The sequence below is a fragment of the Nerophis ophidion genome, linkage group LG21 (genome assembly GCF_033978795.1).
Source record: "Nerophis ophidion isolate RoL-2023_Sa linkage group LG21, RoL_Noph_v1.0, whole genome shotgun sequence".
NCBI lineage: Eukaryota > Metazoa > Chordata > Actinopteri > Syngnathiformes > Syngnathidae > Nerophis > Nerophis ophidion.
This window is the reverse complement of record NC_084631.1, coordinates 34480933-34508514: the sequence shown is the minus strand read 5'-3', so window position 1 is coordinate 34508514 and position 27582 is coordinate 34480933. Positions and strand designations below refer to the sequence as shown.

At 36.1% G+C, this 27582-nt stretch overlaps 3 protein-coding genes across 4 annotated transcripts in view; all 3 read right to left on the bottom strand.

Annotated features, from left to right (window-relative positions):
* Window positions 1–1070: 1070 nt before the first annotated feature.
* smim12 (small integral membrane protein 12) lies at window positions 1071–6641 on the bottom strand. The gene is made up of 2 exons (XM_061882502.1): window positions 6499–6641; window positions 1071–2272 (listed from the first exon to the last, which is right to left on the bottom strand). Exon 2 carries the CDS (start codon window positions 2242–2244, stop codon window positions 1972–1974), a length of 273 nt encoding a protein of 90 aa, XP_061738486.1. The 5' UTR covers window positions 2245–2272; window positions 6499–6641; the 3' UTR covers window positions 1071–1971.
* Window positions 6642–6762: 121 nt separating this feature from the next.
* Window positions 6763–16610, bottom strand: pef1 (penta-EF-hand domain containing 1). 2 transcript variants are annotated; one of them, XM_061882500.1, is made up of 6 exons: window positions 16464–16610; window positions 16019–16145; window positions 14088–14267; window positions 11544–11699; window positions 7967–8110; window positions 6763–7887 (listed from the first exon to the last, which is right to left on the bottom strand). In XM_061882500.1, the coding sequence occupies exons 1-6, from the start codon at window positions 16482–16484 to the stop codon at window positions 7658–7660; spliced, it is 858 nt and encodes a 285-aa protein (XP_061738484.1). In that variant the 5' UTR covers window positions 16485–16610; the 3' UTR covers window positions 6763–7657. The 2 variants fall into 2 exon arrangements, with proteins under 2 accessions (XP_061738484.1, XP_061738485.1); XM_061882501.1 differs by having other exon boundaries at window positions 16043–16145.
* Window positions 16611–19510: 2900 nt separating this feature from the next.
* Window positions 19511–27582, bottom strand: part of LOC133540029 (gap junction beta-3 protein-like) — a 20516-nt gene continuing 12444 nt past the window's right edge. Inside the window, exon 3 of the mRNA XM_061882499.1 lies at window positions 19511–25663. Within this exon, the coding sequence (XP_061738483.1) occupies window positions 25196–25663 (468 nt within the window). The 3' untranslated portion in view covers window positions 19511–25195. The remainder of the gene's footprint in view (window positions 25664–27582) is intronic.

The following is a 27582-nucleotide window of genomic DNA, read 5'->3' as shown; positions in this document are numbered from 1 at the left end:
TATATATCCACACATATATATGTATATATACACATATATATACACAATATATACACGTATGTGTGTGTATATCGATATATATATATATATATATATATATATATATATATATATATATATATATATATATATATATATATATATATATATATATATATACAGTATATATCACACACATATATACACATACACACACACATATATAGATGTATGTGTGTGTATATATATATATGTATATATACACACACATTTATATATGTGTATATATTTATTTATATATATACAGATATATATGTGTATATACGTATATATACATGCATGTATATGCATACATATATACATACATATATATGTATATATATGGGTATGTATATGTGTGTATATATATATATATATATATATATATATATATATATACATGTATATATATATATATATATATATATATATATATATATATATATATATATATATATATATATATATATATATATATATATACATATGTATATTTATAAATATATTTACACACATATATATTATATATATATACACATATAAACATTTATATATATAAACATATGTGTATGTATGTATGTATATATATATATATACATATATATATATACATACATATACATTTATGTGTGTATATATATATATATATACATATATATATAATATATATGTATGCAAATATATTCATAAATATACATATGTATATATATATATATATATATATACATCTTACACAATTTCCCAATTCATATGGAAACGGGGTTTGTATATAAATATGTATATATACTTATAAATATGAATTTGTATATATGTATCTGTATCCATATATAAATATGTATAAAAATGTGTATATATATATATATATATATATTATGTATGTGTATATATAAAAATATGTATATATATATATATACATATATATGTATGTGTATATATATAAACATGTATATATGTATACCTATATATACATATACACACACACACACACACACACAATTACTCATGTTGTTGCTTCAATGTGACTTTTAGAAGAAAAAAAACGTTGACATAAGGATTTTCTAAGGACCTTTATTCTTTCCTCTTATAAATACACAACATTAAGAAGTGGATGTCAAAATAACCAATAATCATTTATTATATTTTGTTGGACTTATTAATTAAAAAATACAAATCGAAAAAAAAATTTCAGCCATAATGATAACAAAAGATAATTTTGGTTACAATAACCGTGATATTAAATTTGAATAATTAACTATTTGTTCCCTTAGTTTCTGCCCATCTGAGACAAATGGGTTGCCATTAGTTTATTTATGGCACAAAATGCTTCAGTTTTTCCTCTGACTTTTTTGTAAGAGAAAACCAACTAAAAATGGAGGTACTTTACTTTATTTACAATAATTGACTCCACACAAGTGCCAAGAGGTCAGGTTCCTGCTTAAACGTGCGGGCCACTTCCCCTTCCAACTGCTCACTTCTCTCCGTGAGGCTGAAGGAACCATCGCTTCCTTCCTTCCCGGGTCCTTCATTCCCAACAGTCAATAGAGAATGGGGCCACAATCATGAACTCCAGCCCGCTCCAAATGAACATTTTTATTTGGTCAGGTGACCACCAGCTAAGACAGGCAGCGTGCAAAGCTTGTGACTTTCTCAAATGAAAGTGTTGATGTTCTTCCACGCCATAATAGGACTAATGCAGATTAAGCCACCGGACCTCCCGCACTGACTGCATACCAGCAAATACCTCATTGTTTTTAACTGTCAGGCAGCTTAACAGTCCTTTTATTTGTCACGTTTCGTGTTTCTCCTTGATTAGAGTATTGTGTGGGAAAAAAAATAACATTATGCACACTTTGCTTCATGGTTGCTTATGAGACCAGCTTTGAGGATCTATGGCTGTGTGGATGTGTTCCGGTCTTCCTAAAAGTGGTCCCTGGACTCCCTGCTTGGATGGCGTTAACTCTCCTCAGGCCGGTTCCTGTTCAGAGCCGCTTTGGGAGTGAACTCCAGTTTGTCTTTGAGGCTGAGCACCTGGGTGCCGTCCGTCCCGGCTTGCTCCCGCAGTGTCCGCTCCTCCCGCAGTTCTAGAATGCTCCTCTCCTCGCGGGGTGTGGGCGTCCCTCTGACCACCCACTCCAGGTGGTAGCCCACCGCTCCGACCAGGAAGGCCACGGGGAAGGTGACGTACGGAGCGTAGGTCCGCATGGCGGTCCAGAATACGGGCCACATGGTCGCACGCACCTCTGGAGGCCAAAGTCTGAGAAAATGACATCCCTTTTCGTTAATTGTAGTCCACTTCCTCAGTAGGTAGCGCCCCCTGGAGGTATAATCTAACAAATGCACTCAAGGGGACTGACTTTTTAATAACAAGATATTGTGTTATTTTTCTGTTTTCCTGACCTGACATTTTGAAAGTCCTCCAACAAAACAACTGCTCATTACTTACAATAAGTACATCATTTACATGATGCCTTTATTTCTTTTGCAGAAAAGAACAATTCTTTTTTTTTTAAAGTAGGATATAGAAACCACACAAATCTGCTCTACAATAGGTCAGGGTTAGTGTTGTAATGATACCAATATTTTGGTACCGGTACTAAAATTATTTCGATACTATAATAGTACTAATATTGCATTATTGGCTTTATTTTAACAAAAAATCTTAAGGTACATTAAACATATGTTTCCTATTGCATTTAAGTCCTTAAATAAAATAGTGAACATACTAGACAACTTGTCTTTTATTAGTAAGTAAGCAAACAAATGCTCCTAATAAGTCTGCAGTAACATATTGTCATTTATACACCTGTTATTTTCTCCATTATGAGGGACAACCTCCATCCATTTTCTACTGCTTATTCCCTTTTGAGGTTGCGGGGGGCGCTGGTGCCTATCTCAGCTACAATCAGGCGGAAGGCGCTGTACACCCTGGACAAGTCGCCACCTCATCACAGGGCCAACGCAGATAGACAGACAACATTCACACTCACATTCACACACTAGGGCCAATTTAGTGTTGCCAATCAACCTATCCCCAGGGACAAACTGTAAAAAATTATTATAAATCTACTTTTTCATTTACTGTTGTTATCTGCTTATTTTGTCTTTTAACATGTTCTATCTAGACTTCTGTTAAAATGTAATAATCACTTATTATTCTCTTCTTTGATACTTGACATTAGTTTTGGATGATACCACAAATATAAGTATCAATCCGATACCAAGTTGTTACAGGATCACACATTGGTCATATTCAAAGTCCTCATGTGTCCAGGGACATATTTACTGACTTTATAAACATGATATGAATTTTTTTTTAAAGAAATACGATTTTTTGCCGATAAAAACATGATCGATATTGGTATCGACTAGATACGCTATTGTACTTAGTACCATTACAGTGGATGTCATGTGTAGATCCACCCATGGCATTTGTTTACATTCATTATTATTATTATTATTATTATTCTTCTGTTGTTTGATACTTTACATTAGTTTTGGGTGATGCCACAAATATAAGTATCGATCCGATACCAAGTAGTTACAGGATCATACATTGGTCATATTCAAAGTCCTCATGTGTCCAGGGACGTATTTTGCTGACTTTATAAACATGATATGAATTTAAAAAAAAGGAAAGGCAATTTTGCGCCGATTAAAAAAATATCAAAAATAGTATCGAATAGATACGCTATTGTACTTGGTATCATTACAGCGGATGTCACGTGTAGATCCACCTATGGCATTTGTTTACATTCATTATTATTCTTATTATTTTTCTCTTTTTTAATACTTTACGTTAGTTTTGGGTGATGCCACACATTTAGGTATCGATCCGATACCATCCAATATTCAAAGTCTTCATGTGTCCAGGGACATATTTACTGCCTATATCACCATAATATGAATTTTAAAAGAAGGAAAGATTTTGTGCCCATTAAAAATGATCGATAGTAGTATCGACTAGATACGCTATTGTACTTGGTATCATTACAGTGGATGTCACGTGTTGATACACCCTACGGCACTTGTTTACATTCATTATTCTTATTCTTATTATTATTATTCTTCTGTTGTTTGATACTTTACATCAGTTGTGGATGATACCACACATTTAGGTATCGATCCGATACCAAGTAGTTACAGGATCATACTTGATCATATTCAATGTCCTCATGTGTCCAGGGACGTATTTACTGACTTTATGAATATAATATGAATTTTAAAAAAAGGCGCGCCGATTAAAAAAATAATCAAAAGTAGTATCGACTAGATACGCTATTGGACTTGGTATCATTACAGCGGATGTCACATGTAGATCCACCCATGGCATTTGTCTACATTCATTATGAGTATTATTCTGTTGTTTGATAAGTGACATTATTTTTGGATGATACCACAAATATAGGTATCGATCTGATACCAAGTAGTTACAGGATCATACGTTGGTCATATTCAAAGTCCTCATGTGTCCAGGGACATATTTACTGACTTTATTAACATAATATGGATTTAAAAAAAAGGAAAAATAGACTTTTTGCCGATGAAAAAATGATCAATAGTAGTATCGACTAGATACGCTATTGTACTTAGTATCATTACAGTGGATGTCAAATGTTGATCCATCCACGGCATTTGTTTACATTCATTATTATTATTATTATTATTAACGTTATTATTATTCTCTTCTTTGATACTTTACATTAGTTGTGGATGATTCCACACATTTAGGTATCGATCCGATACCAAGTAGTTACAGGATCATACGTTGATCATATTCAAAGCCCTCATGTGTCCAGGAACATATTTACTGACTTTATGAACATAATGTGGATTTTTTAAAAAGGAAAGAAGATTTTGTGTTGATAAAAAATGATCCATAATATTATCGACTAGACACGCTATTGTATTTGGTATCATTACAGTGGATGTCATGTGTTGATCCACCCACTACATTTATTTACATACATTATTATTATTATTCTGTTGTTTGATAAGTGACATTATTTTTGGGTGTTACCACAAATATAGGTCTCGATCTGATACCAAGTAGTTACAGGATCATACATTGGTCATATTCAAAGTCCTCATGTGTCCAGGGACATATTTACTGACTTTATAAACATAATATAGATTTTAAAAAAAGGCAAGAAGACTTTGTGCCGATAAAAAAATATCAATAGTTGTATCGACTAGATACGCTATTGTACTTGGTATCATTACAGTGGATGTCACGTGTTGATCCACCCACGGCATTTGTTTACATTCATTATTATTATTATTATTCTTTTGTTGTTTGATACTTTACATTAGTTTTGGATGATACCACAAATATAGGTATCGATCTGATACCAAATAGTTACAGGATCATACATTGGTCATATTCAATGTCCTCATGTGTCCAGGAACATATTTACTGACTTTATAAACATAATATGAATTTAAAAAAAAGGAAAAATAGACTTTGTGCCAATAAAAAAAATATCAATAGTAGTATCGACTAGATACGCTATTGTACTTAGTATCATTACAGTGGATGTCACGTGTAGATCCACCCATGGCATTTGTTTACATTCATTATTCTTATTCTTATTATTCTTCTGTTGTTTGATACTTTACATTAGTTTTGGATGATACCACAAATATAAGTATCGATCCAATACCAAGTAGCTACAGGATCGTACATTGGTCATGTTCAAAGTCCTCATGTGTCCAGGGACATATTTACTGACTTTATAAACATATGATTTTTTTTTTTTAAAAAAGAAAGATGTTGTGATGCCAGCAAAATATAAATGTAAGTTTTTCAATACCCGACCTGTTTTTTTGTGCCCTTAAAAAAATTAGAACTTTACTTTAAAACGCGTTCTACCTCTAACAACCAAAAAGCTGTGAAAACTCTGATGCTATGCTCCAAATTTGGATTATTTACGGAATATATATATTTTTTTGTATTGCTTTAAGTTTAAACCCCCTCTGGTGCTCTTTTTGTACTTGTTTAGATTATTTATTTGATCGTATCGTATAAATAAAGGTTTTGAAAAAAAAGGCCAAAATAAGAGCTTCACTTCCGGTTTAAGTGACGTCATGCGAGTTCACTTCCTGTTGTAAATAAAATGTTATATATTCATCCGAGTCGATCACTTTGAAACTGTGCTGTGCTCTTTTTTCATGAGTATGTGCACAATTAAATAGTTTAGTTGTTCGGATATCAATGTGTTAATGCAAGTGTATATTGGGAAATGTAGTTTTTGAAAAGAGAGAATGGCCAAAGTCTCGTCTTCCTGTTAGCATTTAGGCAAGCTAGTGAGTTTATCAATCACGTTTTCGCCATTATTTTACTTTTAAAAGAGTAATACTGAACGTCGGGGTTTTTACCGCAGCGTGTTAGTTCAATACCCAGCAGGACAGCGGCGAAACGTGAATTTTTTTTAAACTATTATGCTTGTAATGTGATAGAATCTGTAATGTTATTTCACTCACCTTCACTTTTAACGTTGGTGTCTCGGCAGACAAACGTCACTTCCGGGGAGGGACTTAAGATTCCTGCTTGTTACGTGATTGGTCAAAAAAGTCTTGTTCGCTCTTTACAGTTACTGTGTTCAGCACCATCTCGTGGTCAAAGCAGTACATTGCCAAATGTTTTGATTAGAAGGGTTTGTTGTTCTAGGTTTGCTATCAATATATTCAATAAAAAGTCAGTTCCAATCATTAAATATATTTTAAATGAGTCATTCATCAAAAGAATACACCAGAGCAATTTATTTTTTTTGACGATAAAAAAAAAATACATTTGGCATATCACAGTGGAATGTAAAATACAATTTACTTATCAAAATAAACAGAGGGGGTATTTTTGCAGGTAATCAGAGGTATTACAAAAAACTCGCTTTCCAGTTGCAAAAAGGTTCTATTAGGTGCTTGGGATGATAGAGATCGACCGATACAGATTATTAGCGGTCAAGGAAGCTGATAACTGACATTTGGAGCAGATATTCATTTGCAGGAAAAGTTATTTAAACATGAACTGTTTACGTGAATAAACAGTTGGACAGGGCTTAAAGTCTTTTATTTTTTTTTTAAACATTATTTTTTTAGGAAACCTCGGCTCGCTAGCGACATGTTGCACAACAACCCAAATATCCTGTCTGTCTTATATCAAACCATATTTGGGGAGAATTACTGACAATGACAGCCATTTTTTTTAAAATGAATACAACTTTTTTATTCCTTAAAAAAAAGGCTGGTGCTTGAGCAGTGGTTATTGCAATCTACTTCACTAACTATACATTTTTAATTACATTTATCGTATTTTCTTTCTGCTGATGTAGGCCGATACTGATAAAAAAAAAAAGTTTTTGCAAATATCGGTCGATCTCTACTCGGGATCATATAACTTGACCTTTGCAGCATAAACAGCTTAATTCCCATATATAATGTAAATGTAATTATCTTTCACTAACTAATGCAAAATACTGGAGAGTATGTTTACTGAGTGCATGTGTTAGAGGTACAATCAAGACTAATTGTTCCACCGCTGACAAAGGCACTACTTCGCCCGTCCCGCCTTGTTTTGGTGTCAAGTATCCGTAGCAACAAGCTGCCAGGTGTACCGTGTGCACAGAGGCTCGTCCCGACGACTTCACATCAGCCTGGTGACGGCGCCCGATAGGAACTCTTCGTAGTTGAGGCGCACGTTGCCCGTCCTGCTCGTGTCTTTCTCCCTGAAGAACTGCGTCATGCTCTCCATCTGCGTGCACGCCTGGATGAAGCGGTCCAGCTGGATGCCGGGACGTGCCGGGTGGACACTGTAGCGCCGTACCAGGGACTCGGAAAACTGGGGGCTCAGGTTGTAGCCCATCTGCGCGAGAGCTGGAGGAAGGACCGGATAAGGAGTAGGTTCACGTATTGCGTCATCAATTTTTTTGTATTTTTTATTGCGGTTCCTTACCTTGGTGTAGCTCCGTGCCGCTGATAGCTCCGGAGCGGTCCCGGTCATATTGCTGGAAGAGCGCCCTCCACTTTTGCAAGAAGCCCCACAAGGCCGAGAAGCTCAGGAGGTCCATGCGGCCTGACCTGGTCTTGTCAAACATGTCTAAACGGGCAGACACAGCGTGCAGATATCACCGGGGGATGAGCGATACAGCCTAAAATCGATATCGCAATATATATTGCGATAACGACATATTACAACAAATAAATAATAGAACCATTTCAAAAAGGGTAACAAAGCCTCTTAAGTTGGCTGCTGATTTATGCATCAATATGTTGTATAATCCCCGCCGCCCCCAAAACTAATATTAATGTACTTGTTAATATTGGGTTACTTTCATAGTTCCATCCACACCTGTGCTGAAATATAATAAAAACTTATTTTTTTCTCTTTTAATACTTTACATGAGTTTTGGGCGATACCACAAATTTGGGTATTGTTGCGTTTGGACCAGATCTTCCTCTTCTTGGGAATTTAAGCTACTGGTCACCCCCAGGTTCTTTCGATGACACATAAGCTGGTTTTAAATGAATCCCAGACAGAGTTGCTTAGTTTGACATTTTATTCCAAAGCTTTGGGAGACCACTCTATGAACAACACATTCAAATTGCATCGTCCAAGTTGATCTGCTAATACTACGGAAGTCTTGCCTTTTTCACAATGTCACTCGCCCCCCTATCCTCACCCTCCCGAGCGAATCCACATATCTATTCCCTTCCTAAGCCTGGGACATTTGAGATAAGACGGGTACTATGGCTAATAGTCATATTCCAGGCCCGAGGTCTAGACATGCACAGCACTTCAGGTGCTTTCAAACAGGACTACAGAAAAAAGGAAATAACTCTTGAGTATGGATATATGTAGATATCCATCTCCGTCAGTATCAATCCAATATCAAGTAGTTACAGGCACAGTACTGGCCATACTCAAAGCTGCTCACACGGTCATTAAGGTGGGCACGATGTTTGCCAGATCAACTTAATATGTACTATATTTATCCATGACAGCATTTTTGTTGTAAATTGTGAGGTGTGTCTGTTAAAATCATGACAAATGTTGACAGATGTGAACAAGAGCATGTATTGTCTTTGTGTGATGATGTACAGTAAATGAGGTGTGCTTGTATAGTATATTAAGTATGTGTCCATGAAAGGGCATTTTGTGACTTTTCTTAATTTGATTACATGCTATGGTACAATTTTATTGTCATGATTTTATTGCGTGATTTTTGTATCCCTTTAATTTAGGTAGCCACAAACTGCAGATGGAAATGAGCTATTTAGTTATAATCTGGTACAGAATAGATCTGTCTTTGAGCTTAATGTTTCTGTGCATTATCCCTTCAAATAAAGACTTATCTAACAAATGCTGATACCGCTATAACATTTTCAATATCATTGAATGAGTACATTTCTTATATTTCAGACAAAACACAAGTTCAATCAATTATTCATTATAAAATTCATTGTCATTAAAATCTTGTTTTTTTGCGCATTAACTGAAGGGTTAGTGGCCACATGCGTGGACAGCACCTTTTAGCTCTTATTTCCAAAATTGTGTTTACTACTGAATTGAGGTATTATGGCCGTTTATGTGGACACTTATACTGCCATCTGGTGGTGTCAGAAGAGTATAACATACAATGGAATTTAGAAAAATAAAGTGTAAAGTGTACTTATGGACTGAGTACATCATATCAAAAAGTGATTCTTTTTTTTATATTCTAATTAGGGCCCAATAAGCCCAATTAGCAAAGGGAAATAAAACAAACATGTAAACAAACAGTTTGGGCCTTAAGAGGTTAAATTCTGCTGTGTCAGGTCTTATTTCCTGAGTTGGTGAACAATAACAAAAACGACAATTGTGTTTATCATGTTTTTTAATATATTATACTGTATATATTATTTTCTGAAAACTAACAATCTACTTGTTAATATCTGTTTTAACTCGGGTCGATTTACAGTTCTGCTAAAATCTAATAATCGTCTGTGGTTTGGATACTTTGCATTTGTTTTGGGCGACACTGTACTACAAATTTGGGTATCGATTCAATATCAAGTAGTTTATAGCGGTAGTTTTGACCATACCAATGCTGATACTTAACATTTCGAATATCATTGAGTGATTTCATTTTAATTAGACTTAGGTAATTACATTTAATTAGATTAATAAAACATTTAAAAATTATTTCCTACTAATGACTGATTTAATACGTTTTTTGCACTTATAGTTCTCCTGTGTTAGGACTTATTTTCTGAGTTTGTAAACGAAAACGAGAAAATATTGTGTGATAATAGAATATATTGATGGAATCAGTACTATTGACCCTATACGATACTGATGCTGTACTTGATATCATTACAGTCCATTTCTGTATCAATCCTCCCACATCTATCTACATTCTAGAGCTTCAGTTTAGCATGGCTTATTATATCAGTGTCGAAAACAACAGCCTGTGTTTAAACGAGATTGTTCACAATTGCAACCTGATGATTTCACATTTAATGTAAATAGCTGACCTTGTCAGTAACACTAATAAAACAGTTTATTTGTGAGCGCGGCATTAACTGATATGACCCAATCCAGACAACCTTCCCTAGTCATGGCACGGAAAAAAGTCACAATTTACCAGCACAAAAACTAAACATAGATGGTCACACACACCTGCTCACTGAAAGTTGTGGTTAATTGAAAAAAAAAACAAAAAAAAACGTCCAATCAGCATACAAATTTGAATTTAAACTCATTTAAACCCATTGCAAAGCATTATGGGAAAAATGCAAAACACTCTCTCCAGGTATCCATGATTGACTTAACAAGGTAGGAGATGAACTTTCACATACTCTTAATATTCAATTATTGTAATATATATACACATATATATACACAGTATACATACACACACACATTTTCTACCGCTTTTCTCTTTCGGGGTTGCTTGAGCCTATCTCAGCTGTATTCGGGCGGAAGGCGGGGTACACGCCGGACAAGTCGCCACCTCATCACAGAGCCAACACAGAGACAGACAACATTCACACTCACACACTAGGGACCATTTAGTGTTGCCAATCAACCTATCCAAAGGTGCATGTTTTTGGAGGTGGGAGGAAGCCGGAGTACCCGGAGGGAACCCACGCAGTCACGGGGAGAACATGCAAACTCCACACGGGAAGATCTCGAGGCCAGGATCAAACCCAGTGAGGCACACACACTAACTCCCGTACCACCGTACTGCCCCGTGCCCATTGCTGCCCTCCAATCTAAAAGTTTGGACATCCCTGGCTTATTGTATCTTTCTACAGTGTATAGTGTAGCATGTTTGGTTAATCCTATTCCTCCAGTGATAATGATACATGTGAGAATCTTGTGTAGGTTGTTTTCTTGCTGCTGTCAAATGTGTGGCCCACAGCTAGAATGTCATCAAGATGCATTATCACAAAAATAAACATGGAGTATCATGACATGACAACAGTACTAAAAGTTATCATATCCATCTCACAACTCTAATCCATCCATCCATCCATTGTCGACTCACTGATCATCATGAGGCACGTCTCATCGTTAAAATTGGACCAGTTGGAGTTGACCAGCGCCTGCTTGAGCTCCTTCAAGTTGATGAAGCCGCTGTGGTCCGTGTCCACACTCTGGAACCACTGGTGGGCCTCAGGGTTCACACCGGGAGGGATGTTGCCTATTGACACACACAAGAATGTGTGGTGGATTTCAGAAACCGTTACCGTCAGGGTCCGGGCCGGCCCCTGGCATGAGCGCTGTGTGCGGTTGTTTAGGAAAACGGAATCATGGCGACCAATCACTGCTGACGGAATGACCTCATGAATAAAATGATGAAATCCCAGATCCAGGTCAACATTTCTGTCAACCAAGATTTGCTTCAGCCTGCAACACAGTCATTTTGATAGTAGGCTATCAAAGCTAATATAGACACTTACGTCATGGGTTGTCTTCATTATAACACTCAGACCATGTCCACACCAACACGGAGATTGTGCCGTGTACAGGTAGTGGAGAGTTGTGGATCTCTACACTTTGGCCAGCGTTTGTAAAAGTCTGCCTTTTTAAAGACAAAAGTACGCATCTGCGTGTGGACAAGTGTCCGCACTGAGATGGGTAGGTTGTGAGTTCAAACCCCGGCCGAGTCAAAGACTATAAAAAAATGGGACTCATTGCCTCCCTGCTTGGCACTCAGCATCAAGGGTTGGAATTGGGGGTTAAATCACCATAAATGATTCCCTGGCGCGGCACCACTGCTGCCCACTGCTCCCCTCACTTCCCAGGGGGTGATCAAGGGGATGGGTCAAATGCAGAGGACACATTTCACCACACCTACTGTGTGTGTGACAATCACTGGTACTTTAACTTTAACTTTAATTAAGTATCTGTGTTGGTGTGGACATGGCCTAATTTAAAGTAATTTTGACAGTAGGCTAATGTAGCTAATATAGACACATGTCGTGCCATCATTATAACACTTTTATAAGACTTTTAAAGTAATTTTTATAGTAGGCTAATAGTGGCAATGGATGAAGTGCTGGCTGTACAGAGTCGGGACCCGGGGTAGACCGCTGCCTGTGCATCGGTTGGGGACATCTCTGCGCTGCTGACCTGTCTCCGCTCGGGATGGTGTCCTGCTGTCCCCATTAAGGACTGGGCTCTCACTATTATGTTAGAATCCACTATGGACTGGACTCTCACTATTATGTTGGATCCACTATGGACTGGACTTTCACAATATTATGTTAGATCCACTATGGACTGGACTTTCATAATATTATGTTAGATCTATTATGAACTGGACTCTCACTATTATGTTAGATCCACTATGGACTGGACTCTCACACTTATGTTAGATCGACTATGGACTGGACTCTGACTATTATGATGGATCCACTATGGACTGGACTTTCACACTATTATGTTAGATCCACTATGGACTGGACTCTCACTATTATGTTGGATCCACTATGGACTGGACTTTCACAATATTATGTTGGATCCACTAATGACTGGACTTTCATAATATTATGTTAGATCCATTATGGACTGGACTCTCACTATTATGTTAGATCCACTATAGACTGGACTCTCACACTTATGTTAGATCGACTATGGACTGGACTCTCACTATTATGATGGATCCACTATGGACTGGAATTTCACACTATTACGTTAGATCCAATATGGACTGGACTATCGCTATTATTTTAGATCCACTATGGACTGGATTATCATTATTATGTTAGATCCACTATGGATTGGACTCCCACTATTATGTTAGATCCACTATGGACTGGACTATCACTATTATGTTAGATCCACTATGGTCTGGAGTGTCACTATAATGTTAGATCCACTATGGACTGGACTCCCACTATTATGTTAGATCCATTATGGACTGGACTCCCACTATTATGTTAGATCCACTATGGACTGGACTCTCACTAGTATGTTAGATGCACTATGGACTGGACTCCCTCTATTATGTTAGATCAACTATGGACTGGACTCCCCCTATTATGTTAGATCCACTATGGGCTGGACTCCCACTATTATGTTAATCCACTATGGACTGGACTCCCACTATTATGTTGGATCCACTATGGACTAGAGTCCCACTATTATGTTAGATGCACTATGGACTGGACTGTAACTATTATGTTAGATCCACTATGGACTGGACTTTCACAATATTATGTTAGACCCACTCGACGTTAATTGCATCTGGTCTCCCCTCGGTCGGGTGTTACCCACATTTGCGGTTCTCTCCAAGGTTTCTCAGTCAACCCCATCGACGTCCCACTGGGTTGTGAGTTTTTCCTTGACCTTATGTGGGCGCTGAACCGCGGATGTCGTTGTGGCTTGTGCAGCCTTTTGAGACACTAGTGATTTAGGGCTATATAAATAAACATTGATTGATATGCATATATATATATTTTTTTAATGAATTAAGTAACGTTTATGACAACCTTTTTCTGAAACACAACATAGAATGTGAGATATAACAGGATAATGCATTTTGACCCTATTTTGAACATTCCTCGCGCCAACACTGTTAAAGTACCTGAAGGAGCAGGGTGCCTGTAAGGAGCACCATGAGGTTGTCCACCGTAACCGCCTGGAGCACCACCTGGTCCGGGTGCATAGTGACCACCTTGTCCTGGTCCATAGTGCCCACCTTGTCCTGGTCCGGGTGCATAGTGCCCACCTTGTCCTGGTCCGGGTGCATAGTGCCCACCTTGTCCTGTTTTTTTGATTGATTGAAACTTGTATTAGTAGATTGCACAGTACAGTTCCTATTCCATACAATTGAACATCATTAGTAATTTTTCCTGATTAAGATTAATTTTAGAATTTTGATGACATGTTTTAAATAGGTTAAAATCCAACCTGCACTTTGTTAGAATATATAACAAATTGGACCAAGCTATATTTTTAACAAAGACAAATCATTATTTCTTTTAGATTTTCCAGAACTAATTTTTTGGAAATAAATTCAAAATACTTTGAAATAAGATTTAAATTTGATTCTACAGATTTTCTAAATTTGCCAGAATATTTTTTATAAATTTTAATCATAAGTTTGAGGAAATATTTCACAAATACTCTTTGTCGAAACATTGATTTAAATTGTCAGGAAAGAAGAGGAAGGAATTTAAAAAGGTAGAATAATTTTTAAGGTTGTATTTTTTCTCTAAAACTGTCTCTCTGAAAGTTATAAGAAGCAAAGTAAAAGAATAAATGAATTTATTTAAACAAGTGAAGACTAAGTCTTTCAAATATTTTCTTGGATTTTCGAATTCTATTTGAAATTTGTCTCTTTTAGAATTAAAAATGTCGAGCAAAGGGAGACCGGCTTGCTAGTAAATAAATACAATTTAAAAAATAGAGGCAGCCCACTGGTAAGTGCTGCTATTTGAGCTATTTTTAGAACAGGCCAACGGGCGACTCATCTGGTCCTTACGGGCTACCTGGTGCCCGCCGGCAACGCGTTGGTGACCCCTGCTTTAGGATTTTGATGTCGTTTGCTCAATGCAAAATGCTTTTTACAAGTAAAAATCTATTATTATAACTATTAGTAGTAGTAGTAGATTGCACAGTACAGTACATATTTCGTGCAATTGTACACTTAATGGTAACACCCCAATACGTTTCTAAACTTCTTTAACCTTCCTCTTGTGTTAGCTTTCTGTTACCATCTTTTATGTTAACGGGTCGGTTTTGACCCATGTCTTAAAACAGCTGTAAAATACACTAAAAACAATTATCTATCATCCAATTTGTTTCTCATCTCTTAGTTACCTCGTTAGGTTTCCTTATCCATGAAAATATTGGTTTTAATATTTTTGGTGTGGGGCATTGGGCCTTTTTTTTGTCAGTATACCCTTTGATTTCAATTGAAAAAAATAGTAAAACGAACCTCAAGAGAATCGTATAAATAAAAAAAAGGTTGTTGTGTTACCTGACCATTACTGAGGGGTATTAGAACACATCTCTTGTTTTATTTATTTTTTCATTTTAATAATTTTAACATAGTAACAACTCTATACTGAATTGACCTCAAATGTCTGGACATTTTAGTTTTTAAATGCATAAAAGAACCACATAAATTTTGTTTGTTTTTGTACTGGATAACAAGGTAAAATGAGAATCCACTAAAGCTCACATGATTGTGAGAGGAGCTGGCCGTCAGTGTGTTCAGTTTTGGCTCTACTTAGTGCTTTATAGTCTTATTTTTATAACTGGGTCGAAACCAACCCTAACAACACCAATGTCATAATTTCAACCAGAGCATTTTATAATTTAGTGAAACAAAAAAAACAAGTTTTATTTTGTTGAAATAGAGGTTCCTGACAAAGTCAAAAAGCCTTGATGCATAAAAATAAATTTATGTGGTTCTTTTATGCATTTAAAAACTAAAACGGGTCGGTTCCGACCCTAACACAAGACGAAAGTTAAGTCGGGGTCATGGTAAGAGCCTAGTATCTACAATACCTGGTCCAGGTCTATAGTGCCCACCTGGTCCTGGTCCAGGTCCATATTGGCCTCCTGGTGGGACTCCTGCACCTCCATATGGGGCAGAGGGGTGTGGAGCCGTGGGTGCGGTTTGTCCCGGATAGCCCTACAAAGTGGTACATTGCAATAGTTTACAGACTATTCAATAATAGTGTTCAGTGAATATGATATCAATTCTACTTTATCAGTTAGAAACATAACTTTTCACGTTCAATTCATATTCAATCAGTTCTTCCATCATAGTTTGTCCGACGTGTACTGCAATATGTCATCGAGCGCTGTGGGGCTAGATGCTAACATCGACTTAACGCTGATAAAACCGTAAATTACAGTCACTAAAGCAACATAGTGTTAATAGTGACAACATCACGTCAGACGAAATATATTTTAAAAAATGATAAATAAGAAGGAAGTGGGACTTTACCTGTCCGTACTGGTAACTCATTTTTGACGAACTCAGCTTCCTTCTCGCGGAGGGCGGGTCTTGCGGATAAGACCGAGCGGTGATTGGTCCTTTTTTTCTGCCGGCATAGGTCGATGTTGATTGGATAAGAGGATGGAAACGCGATGACGACATCACCGAAGCCCAAATGACTCACGGATCTCATGACGTGCACGCCGATACTCATTGTGCGCGTCAATGCAGACAAGCCACATATTCTATTATATGGAATTACAATCATGTCAATGTCATCCTGGGAACAGAAAAGCAGCGTACAATTTCACAAAGTAAAATAAAAAAAATAGGCAACTTACAATTCTCTTATTATACTTGTTTTACTTTATTGTACAATAATACAAGTTAATTTCGTTGTAATACGATTGTAAAATTGCTTCCCCTTTTATTATTGTGTCTTCTGAAATGTGTAATATTGTCATGTTTTGTTATTTTGGTCTGTCGTATTTTCTAATTAATTTGTGTTTGTCTAATGTAAGTTGTTTTGCTTTTATAATTGTTTTTTGTGGGTTTTTATGAAATTGTAAATTGTTTTATCTCTTGTTATTTTGTTTTTTATAATATAAGTTTTTTTAATTAGTATCTTTGTAATTGTAAGTTGTTTAGTTTTTATATTTTTTTTGGTGTGTTTTCTAAGTTGTTTCATCTTGTAATATTTTGTAAGATAAGTTGTTGTGTTTTTTAATTAGTAATTGTGTAGTTGTAATTTGTTTTGTTTCTATTCTTAGTGTTTTTTGTAATTGTAAGTTGTTGTTATTTTTAAGAGTATTTGTGTAAATTTAAGTAGTTTTTTTTGTGTTTTCTGAAATTTTAAGTTGTTTCAGCTTTTATTTTGTTTTTTTAATATAAGTTATTTTGTTTTTTAATGAGTATTTGTGTTTTGTTTTTATAATGTTGTTGTTTTTTGTGTGCTTTCTGAAATTTTAAGTTGTTTCATCTTTTCATATTTTGTTTTTTATAATATAAGTTATTTTTTAATTAGTATTCTTGCAAATGTAAGTTGTTTAGTTTTTGTAATTTTTTTGTTTGTGTGTTTTCTGAAATTGTAAGTTGTTTCATCTTTTATTTAGTTTTTGTAATATAAGTTGTTTTGTTTTTTAATTAGTAATTGTGTAATTGTAAGTTGTATTTTTTCTAATTAATTTGTGTTTGTGTAATTGTAAGTTGTTTTGTTTTTATGATGTTGTTTTTTTTGTGTGTTTTCTGAAATTGTAAGTTGTTCCATCTTTTCATATTTTGGTTTTTATAAGTTTTTTTTATTATTTGTATTTGTGCTATTGTAAGTCGTTTCATCTTTTATTTTTGTAATAAGTTTTGTTTTTTAATTAGTAATTGTGTAATTGTAAGTTGTTTTGTTTCTTTTGTTAGTGTTTTTGTAATTATAAGTTATTTTTTTTGTAATTATTATTTGTGTAATTGTATGTTGTTTTGTTTTTGTAATTTTATTTATTGTGTGTTTTCTGAAATTGTAAAGTGTTTCATCTTTTATTCAGTTTTTTATAATGTAAGTTGTTTTTGTTTTTTATTAGTAAGGGTGTAATTGTAATTTGTTTGGTTTCTTTTATTAGTGTTTTTTGTAATTGTAAGTTCTTTTGTTTTTTTAATTAGTAATTAGGTATTTGTAAGTTGTTTAGTTTCTTTTATCAGTGTTTTTGTAATTGTATAATGTTTTTTTAATTAGTAATTGTAAGTTGTTTTGTTTTTGTAATTTTGTTTTTCTGTGTTTTCTCAAATTTTAAGTTGTTTCATCTATTTTTGTAACAAAAGTTGTTTGCTTTTTAATTATTAATTACGTAATTGTAAAAAAATTTTTTTTCCCAAATAATAGTGTTTTTGTAATTGTAAGTTGTTTTGTTCTTTAATTAGTAATTGTATGTTCTTTAGTTTTTGTAATTTTGTTTTTTGTGTGTTTTCTAAAATTGTAAGTTGTTCATCTTTTATTTTGTTTTTGGAATATAAGTTTTTTGTGAGATAGGCGCTAGCGCCCCCCGCGACCCCGAAAGGGAATAAGCGGTAGAAAATGGATGGATGATTAGCAAGTGTGTTATTGTAATTTGTTTGGTTTTTTATTAGTGTTTTTTGTAAGTGTAAATTGTTTTTGTTTTTAATTAGTAATTAGGTATTTGTAAGTAGTTTTTTTTCTTTTATCAGTGTTTTTGTAATTATAAGTACTTTTTTTAATTAGTAGTTGTAAGTTGTTTTATTTTTGTAATTTAATTTTTGTGTGTTTTCTGAAATTGTATGTTGTTTCATCTTTTATTTTGTTTTTTGTAATATAAAATGTTTATTTTTTAATTAGTAATTAGGTAATTTAATTTTTTTTCTCCAAATATTAGTGTTTTTGTAATTGTAAGTTGTGTATTTAATTAGCAATTGTCAGATGTTTGGTTTTTGTAATTTTGTTTTTTTGTGTGTTTTCTGAAATTGTAAGTTGTTTCATCTTTCCTTTTGTTTTTTTAAATATAGGTTGCTTTGTTTTTTGATTAGTAAGTGTGTAATTGTAAGTTGTTTTGTTTCTTTTATTAGTGTTTTTGTAATTTGAAGTTTTTTTTAAATCACTAATCATGTAATTGTAAGTTGTTTTGTTTCTTTTATTAGTGTTTTTTTAATTGCAAGTTGTTGTTTTTCTAATTTACTTTTCTTTTAGTATTTTCTGAAGTTTTTTTGTCTTTTGTAATTTAGTTTTTTGTGATTGTAAGTTTAGTTTTTTAACGTTTTTATTGTTCTGAAACTGTAAGTTGTTTTGTCTTTTTAATTATTTTATTTTGTGAAATTGTAATTGTAATGGCACTGCCCGGTGGCAAATAAACAAATAATAACCACCAGTAAAAGTCCTCGATTCAACATGGATAGCAGGAAAAAAAAAAGACGAACAACCAATTGTAAATTTAAACAGTTTCGCTTGTTGTTTTCTGTGATTTTAATTTGTTTAATAAAATATGAAAGTATGTTTTCCCCTCCAGGCCTGTCTGGTTTTGAATATAATAGTTCTAAACAGAAGAGGAAAACCCAAATATGGTGCATAACAAAAAAGTGCTTTATTGTACAGACTTTCACAAAGGAGCGCTGCGTACACCAGGATGCAGAGATGGTGGCAAAGTGCAGGAAAACACTCACAGTCTCCGAGTAAGGTCACGAGAGGTGAACAAAAGGCACTCTGAGGTGAAAAATTAACATCAAAAATTCATTACCACCAGTACAAATCCAAATGTAAACAAACAAAATGGCAAAACCTTGTGCTTAAGAATGAAACTAATTAGCGGCCAGCATTGACCTGCAGCTTCCTTAGAAGGCAAAGACTAAACCACACCATTATTTACCAAAATAAGTGCACAACACAGCAATACAAAACAATAAAAATAAATAATACACAAGATATATAAATAGATATACGATGATTTATACAATATATTGTTTATTCCAGATAATTGTCAAGGGATATGATCTGTCGTGCCAATATGACTCAAATAAATATAGTTTATATCAAATTGCTAATAATATAGCGTAGAAAATGCTGGATGCTCATAAGCTATTTTTGATTGGAGTCCAGTAGAACTAGAGTCTGTTTTGTGGTTATTCCATGTCAACAGGACTCGGGCTGCTATAGAAAATGTTGCCAATGTTTTCTAATTTGAGGCTCTTGTATTGTTTATTAAAATATACACAAAAATATTTCCGCACACATCTAAATATATAATATTCACACAAAGTCACACAAATGAACGCCAAAAGACAATAAAACTGAAAGCAAAAAAGTCATCCCCAAGGGCCGGGCCGTGGTATAAACACTTTATAACCACTAGGGGGGGCCTAGGTTTCCGTAAAAGTTCCGTTATTTCTCTTTCCTTTCATTTAAATATGTCAGTTATTGAAAAAAAGACGTCAAAAAAAGTTCAGATAAAATATAAGTCGTCGTCAAAGTTCAATGATTTTGCTGTTTGGATGAAATTAGGAATGCGTAACACTACCTACCCTAAACAAAGACGCACAGTGACTGATTCCTTCGAGGAAATCGAACACGGATCACTTTACTGTTCACTCAACACGGATGTCAACGCTCACAGTCATGCGTTCACACCGACATTTGGGAACCGTTATGAGGTGAAATGTACAAATATGATATGTCTGTTTGTGGCAGAATCGGACAAATTTACCTTCAGGTTCCACTTTTGCATCTCAAAGCACAAAAACTGTTGTGTATTCAAGGACCCTCGATGATAGTTCGAAACAGAGGCGTGTGTGGTTTTTAAAGACTGGAGAGGCTTCACCCCAAGTATTGTAGATACTAGACATCATGGTACCGGTACCAAAATGTATTTTTGCGTCTTTTCAAAATAAAGAGAAATACACTAACATTTTCTTGTTTGTTTTAACTATAAAGCTTATGATACATTAAACATCAATCAAAGAAGAATTGTGTCATTAAAACCTCTAAATGCTAAGTGGCCACATGCGTGGACAGCACCTTTTTAGCTCTTATTTCCAAAATTGTGAACACTACTCACTTGGGGTCTTATGGCAACTTATGTGGACACATATACTGCCATCTGGTGGGGTCAGAAGAGTACAACATACAATGGAATTTGGAAAAAAAAAAGTGTAAAAATAAAAAATAGCATGTCACTACACAAGAAGTACACGTTTGTGTACTTATGGACTAAGTACATCATATCAAAACATGATTTTTAGTTTTTATTTTAATTAGGGTCCAATAAGCCCAAATAACAAAAATAAAAAATAAAAAAAGCATGTAAAAAAACAGCCTCGACTTTAAGAGGATTAAATAAGATACTAAACAACATGTCATTTAGTAGTAAGTCAACAAACAAAGACTCCTAATTGGCTGACATATGCAGTAACATATTGTGTCATTTATACACCTATTATTTTGTCAACATTATAAAGGACAAGCTGTAAAAAATATTAATAATGTACTTGTTCATTTATTGTTAAAATATTTTTTTTCCTGTTTTAACAAGTTCTATATACACTTCTGTCGAAATGTAATAATCATTTATTCTTCTCTTCTTTGATACTTTATAATAGTTTTGGCTGATATTACAAATGGTGATATCAATCCGATACCAAGTAGATACAGGATCATACATTGGTCATATTCAAAGTTCTCCTGAGCCCAGGGACATATTTCCTGACTTTATAAAGAATAAAAAAAACTATAGATGTTGTTATGGTAAACAAAAATCAATGTAATCATTGTAGTATCGACGCCCTTGTACTTGGTATCATTACAGTGGATATTTGGTGTAGATCCACCCATGGCATTTGTTTCCTGTCAGGAGCGATAGCTCGCTGTTAGCGGTGAGCTATTGTATCCCGTAGTGGAGCATGTTTAGCTATTCCTCGATACGTGTAAGAAATGTACTTTATTTGTCGCCATGGTGGCGAGGATTGGAGATTTACAAGTAGCTAAAGCACTGGTTGTTTGCCGCTACAGCTAACGGCTATGATTTGACCATGAATTGATTAACGTGGACTTAAAGAAGCTGAAAAACTTATTGGGGTGTTACCATTTAGTGGTCAATTGTACGGAATATAATACAAGTTTCAATCAATCAATCAATCAATCAATCAATCAGGCTAACAAGAGCAAGAGCTAAGTACCTTTTTGCAGGGCGGCGCTTCAGTGTTTATAGCTGCAACCCCTGTGGTTGGTTTTCAACCTTTAACCCCAACGTTTATATTGTTGTTACTCAGCCAGCGTGTGTGGGTCTGATGGACCCGTTTGCATTTTGTGGCTTGTAATGCCTCACAATCAAACATTTTTATGTTAAAATACTGAACAGATGTGTACCTTATCCAAATAAACGTCTGTTCAGTATTTTAACATAAACGTGTTTGATTGTGAGGCATTAACACAGTTTTTTGTCAACACTGTCTGCTCTCATTTTCTCGCACATTTGACCCTCTGAGGGTCTGTGTACTGACACTCTGTCCTCCTGTCTAGGCCTTCTGTGCGTGTGTGTGTGGTACACAGAACATTAATTTCCACACTTCAATTGGCCCCGGGTCCAGTGGACCCAGACATCTTATATGTGATATAATTTTTTTTGGGGGGGGGGTGTATGGTGTGTGTTCATTAAACATGTATTCTGATATGATTGTAGCCAAAGTCAGTGAGTCTCAGTTTGAAAAAATAATTAATTGTATCATTTTACTTTAAAAAAAAATGAAAACGGGTCCCGCAGACCCAAACACCACACAAAGGTGGGGTGCGTCCGTTCTCCGGTTTCTATCTCCATTCTGTTTCTGCGTGCGTTGCTGAACACGCGCCTCTGCTCATTTTACCAGCAATGTCACATATTTTTAATTGATTATTAGCACTGTTATACCGTACAACTCAAGTAGAACCCAGACCTACTCAGTGATTAGAGTGTCTGCCCTGAGATCGGTAGCTTGTGAGTTCAAACCCCGGCCGAGTCATACCAAAGACTATAAACATCTGTTCAGTATTTTAACATAAACGTGTTTGATTGTGAGGCATTAACTCTGTTTTTTGTCAACACTGTCTGCTCTCATTTTCTCGCACATTTGACCCTCTGAGGTTCTGTGTACTGACACTCTGTCCTCCTGTCTAGGACTTCTGTGTGTGTGTGTGTGTGTGTGTGTGGTACACAGAACATTAATTTCCACACTTCAATTGGCCCAGGGTCCAGCGGACCCAGACATCTTATATGTGTTAGAAATGTGTTGGGGGGATGTATGGTGTGTGTTCATTAAACATGTATTCTGATATGATAGTAGCCAAAGTCAGTGAGTCTCAGTTTGAAAAATTAATTATTTGTATCATTTTACTTACAAAAAAAAAAAAAATGAAAACGGGTCCGGCAGACCCCAACACCACACAAGGGTGTGGTGCGTCCGTTCCCCCGTTTCTATCTCCACACTGTTTCTGCGTGCATTGCTGAACACGCGCCTCTGCTCATTTTACCGGTATTTTTCAGACGTATTTTTAATTTATTATTAGCACTGGTATACCGTACAACTCAAGTAGAACCCAGACCTACTCAGTGATTAGAGTGTCTGCCCTGAGATCGGTAGCTTGTGAGTTCAAACCCCGGCCGAGTCATACCAAAGACTATAAACATCTGTTCAGTATTTTAACATAAACGTGTTTGATTGTGAGGCATTAACTCTGTTTTTTGTCAACACTGTCTGCTCTCATTTTCTCGCACATTTGACCCTCTGAGGTTCTGTGTACTGACACTCTGTCCTCCTGTCTAGGACTTCTGTGTGTGTGTGTGTGTGTGTGGTACACAGAACATTAATTTCCACACTTCAATTGGCCCAGGGTCCAGCGGACCCAGACATCTTATATGTGTTAGAAATGTGTTGGGGGGATGTATGGTGTGTGTTCATTAAACATGTATTCTGATATGATAGTAGCCAAAGTCAGTGAGTCTCAGTTTGAAAAATTAATTATTTGTATCATTTTACTTACAAAAAAAAAAAAAATGGAAACGGGTCCGGCAGACCCCAACACCACACAAGGGTGTGGTGCGTCCGTTCCCCCGTTTCTATCTCCACACTGTTTCTGCGTGCATTGCTGAACACGCGCCTCTGCTCATTTTTCCGGTATTTTTCAGACGTATTTTTAATTTATTATTAGCACTGGTATACCGTACAACTCAAGTAGAACCCAGACCTACTCAGTGATTAGAGTGTCTACCCTGAGATCGGTAGCTTGTGAGTTCAAACCCCGGCCGAGTCATACTAAAGACTATAAACATCTGTTCAGTATTTTAACATAAACGTGTTTGATTGTGAGGCATTAACACAGTTTTTTGTCAACACTGTCTGCTCTCATTTTCTCGCACATTTGACCCTTTGAGGTTCTGTGTACTGACACTCTGTCCTCCTGTCTAGGCCTTCTGTGTGTGTGTGTGTGGTACACAGAACATTAATGTCCACACTTCAATCGGCCCCGGGTCCAGTGGACCCAGACATCTTATATATGATATAATTTTTTTTTGGGGGGGGGGTGTATGGTGTGTGTTCATTAAACATGTATTCTGATATGATTGTAGCCAAAGTCAGTGAGTCTCAGTTTGAAAAAATAATTCATTGTATCATTCTACTTAAAAAAAAATTGAAAACGGGTCCCGCAGACCCAAACACCACACAAAGGTGTGGTGCGTCCGTTCTCCGGTTTCTATCTCCATTCTGTTTCTGCGTGCGTTGCTGAACACGCGCCTCTGCTCATTTTACCAGCAATGTCACGTATCTTTAATTGATTATTAGCACTGGTATACCGTACAACTCTAGTAGAACCCAGACCTACTCAGTGGTTAGAGTGTCTGCCCTGAGATCGGTAGCTTGTGAGTTCAAACCCCGGCCGAGTCATACCAAAGACTATAAACATGGGACCCATTAACCTCCCTGCTTGGCACTCAGCATCAAGGGTTGGAATTGGGGGTTAAACCACCAAAAATGATTCCTGGGCGCAGCACCGCTGCTGCTCACTGCTCCCCTCACCTCCCAAGGGGTGATCAAGGGTGATGGGTCAAATGCAGAGGACAAATTTAACCACACCTAGTGTGTGTGACAATCATTGGTATTTTAACTTTAACTTAACTTAGTCGATACACTAGAATGCAAACACGTGTCCAGGGCTACAAAAATCCTCGAACCAGCCCTGGTCGTCCCTCGTTCCTCGGCTGGCGTCGGAGTCTCAAACCTCCTTAAGTGTGCTTCACTTTGCCATTTTCGCTCTGCGAATCGTTTATTCCGTCTTCCCCCGCTTTCTCGGCCGCCACGTGGTTGAGGTTGTTGATGGAGACGGTGGGGTCCATCCTGACCGACGTTTTGGACCGGCAGTCCGACCGGGGCGAAGACAGCGGCGCCATCTCCTGGTTGGCGGCGAACTCCCTCCTCTTTCTTTCCTTCCTCTGCGTCCGGCATTTCATGATGCGCTTGCAGATGAGGTAGGTCATCTCGCAGATGCACATGAAGATGCAGACCACGGACGAGACCACCATGAAGAGGGTGAAGATTTTCTTCTCCGTGGGCCGGGAAATGTAGCAGTCCACCGTGTTGGGGCAGGGGTCCAGGGAGCACTTGGAGAGCCGGGGCATGTCGAAGCCCTCGTAGATGTGATGGAGGATGAAGAGGAAGCCGGCATCGAACACAATCTTGAAAACCAGGCTTACCTAATTGAACACAAGTCATAGTTTACCATTCAGGGTCCAATATTATGCAACAGACACTTTTTGTCGGTTTCATTAGCAACATGCGTCAGCAGAATTTGTTTACTCGTGAAAAAAAATCTATCATATCCGTCAGAATAATTTTTATCACAAAACTTTGTGTTCCAGACCCTTACCAATCAAAAGGCTTGTAAAACTCCACTGTGTAGGGTGGGAAGCGACATGAAGGTGTCGGTCTCTTTGATGTATTGTAATCCACAGGAAGATTTTGTCTTAACCCGGGATCTACAAATAATAGTTGTTCCGCAATATCAATTGTCTCAACAATAATATGCGTCCATGTAACCTGTCTCAAAAATGTTGTTGTCAAACAAATTAATGCAAAGAAATGTTTGTGCAAATTAACAAATTTAACAGTACAGTTGTGGCCAAACGTTGACATACACATAATGTCACGGCTGTCTCGAGTTTCCAATCATTTCTACAACTCTTATTTTTTTGTGATGTAGTGATTGGAGCACATACTTGTTGGTCACAAAAACATTCATGAAGTTTGCTTCTTTTATGAATTTATTATGGCTCTACTGAAAAATGTGACCAGTTTAGCAGTTCAGCTGAATGTGTTGGTTTTCTGACATGGACTTGTTTCTTCAGCATTGTCCACACGTTTAAGTCAGGACTTTGGGAAGGTCATTCTAAAACTTTCATTCTAGCCTGATTTATCCATTACTTTACCACTTTTGAGTTGTATTTGGAGTCATTCTCCTGTTGGAAGACCCAACCTCCGGGCTGATGATTTTAGCTTGTCCTGAAGAATTTGGAGCTAATCCTCCTTTTTCATTGTCCCATTTACTCTCTGTAAAGCACCAGTTCCATTGGTAGCCAAACAGGCCCAGAGCATAATGCTACCACCACCATGCTTGACGGTAGGTGTAGTGTTCCTGGGATTAAAGGCTTCACCTTTTCTCCTTCAAACATATTGCTGGGTATTGTGGGCAAACAGCCACATTTGTGTTTCATCTGACCACAGAACTTTTCTCCAGAAGGTCCTATCTTTGTCCATGTGATGTGACTTAAACATGTGGACAATGCTGAAGAAACAAGTCCATGTCAGAAAACCAACAAATTTAGCTAAACTGCACCAATTTTGTCAAGAGGAGTGGTCAAAAATTGAAGCAGAAGCTTGTGGATGGCTACTAAAAGCGCCTTATTGCAGTGAAACTTGCCAAAGGGACATGTAAGCAAATATTTACATTGCTGTATGTATACTTTTGACATTTTCAGTAGACCCATAATAAAATAATAAAAGAACCAAACTTCATGAATTTTTTTTTGTGACCAACAAGTATGTTCTCCGATCACTACATCACAATCAAATAAGAGTTGTAGAAATGATTGGAAACTCAAGACAGCCATGACATGTGTATGTAAACTTTTGACTACGACTGTATAGTGTTAGGTTTTGTTTTGATAGCGATACTTATTAATGATGCCGGTATTCATGAGTAATTATGGAGGTGAAAAGCAGTCAGTATTTGGTGTGAACCCACCAGGAAAAAAAGCCTCAAAATAATGCAACTTTTTTTTGCAACTTTCTGAAAAAGTTGCTGTGATTGAGTCATTTCAGGCTGCAACATTGACAAAAAAAAGCCCCAGAATAATTGTGGGACATCTTTATTGTACTTTTAAGTCTGTGTGGTATAAAACGAGTATAACAATACCAGTATGTGTTAGTGTCGAAATCTTGGTCTTTTTTGAGGTTGAGAATACTTCAACCATCGATAACAAATTCATAAAAACACAAGTTGATTTAACTTTATGGAATACAATAAAGCCTCAAAATAATGCAATTTTTTTTCACAATGTGATCGAGTCATTTAAGGCTGCAACATTGACAAAAAAAAAAAAGCCCCAGAATAATT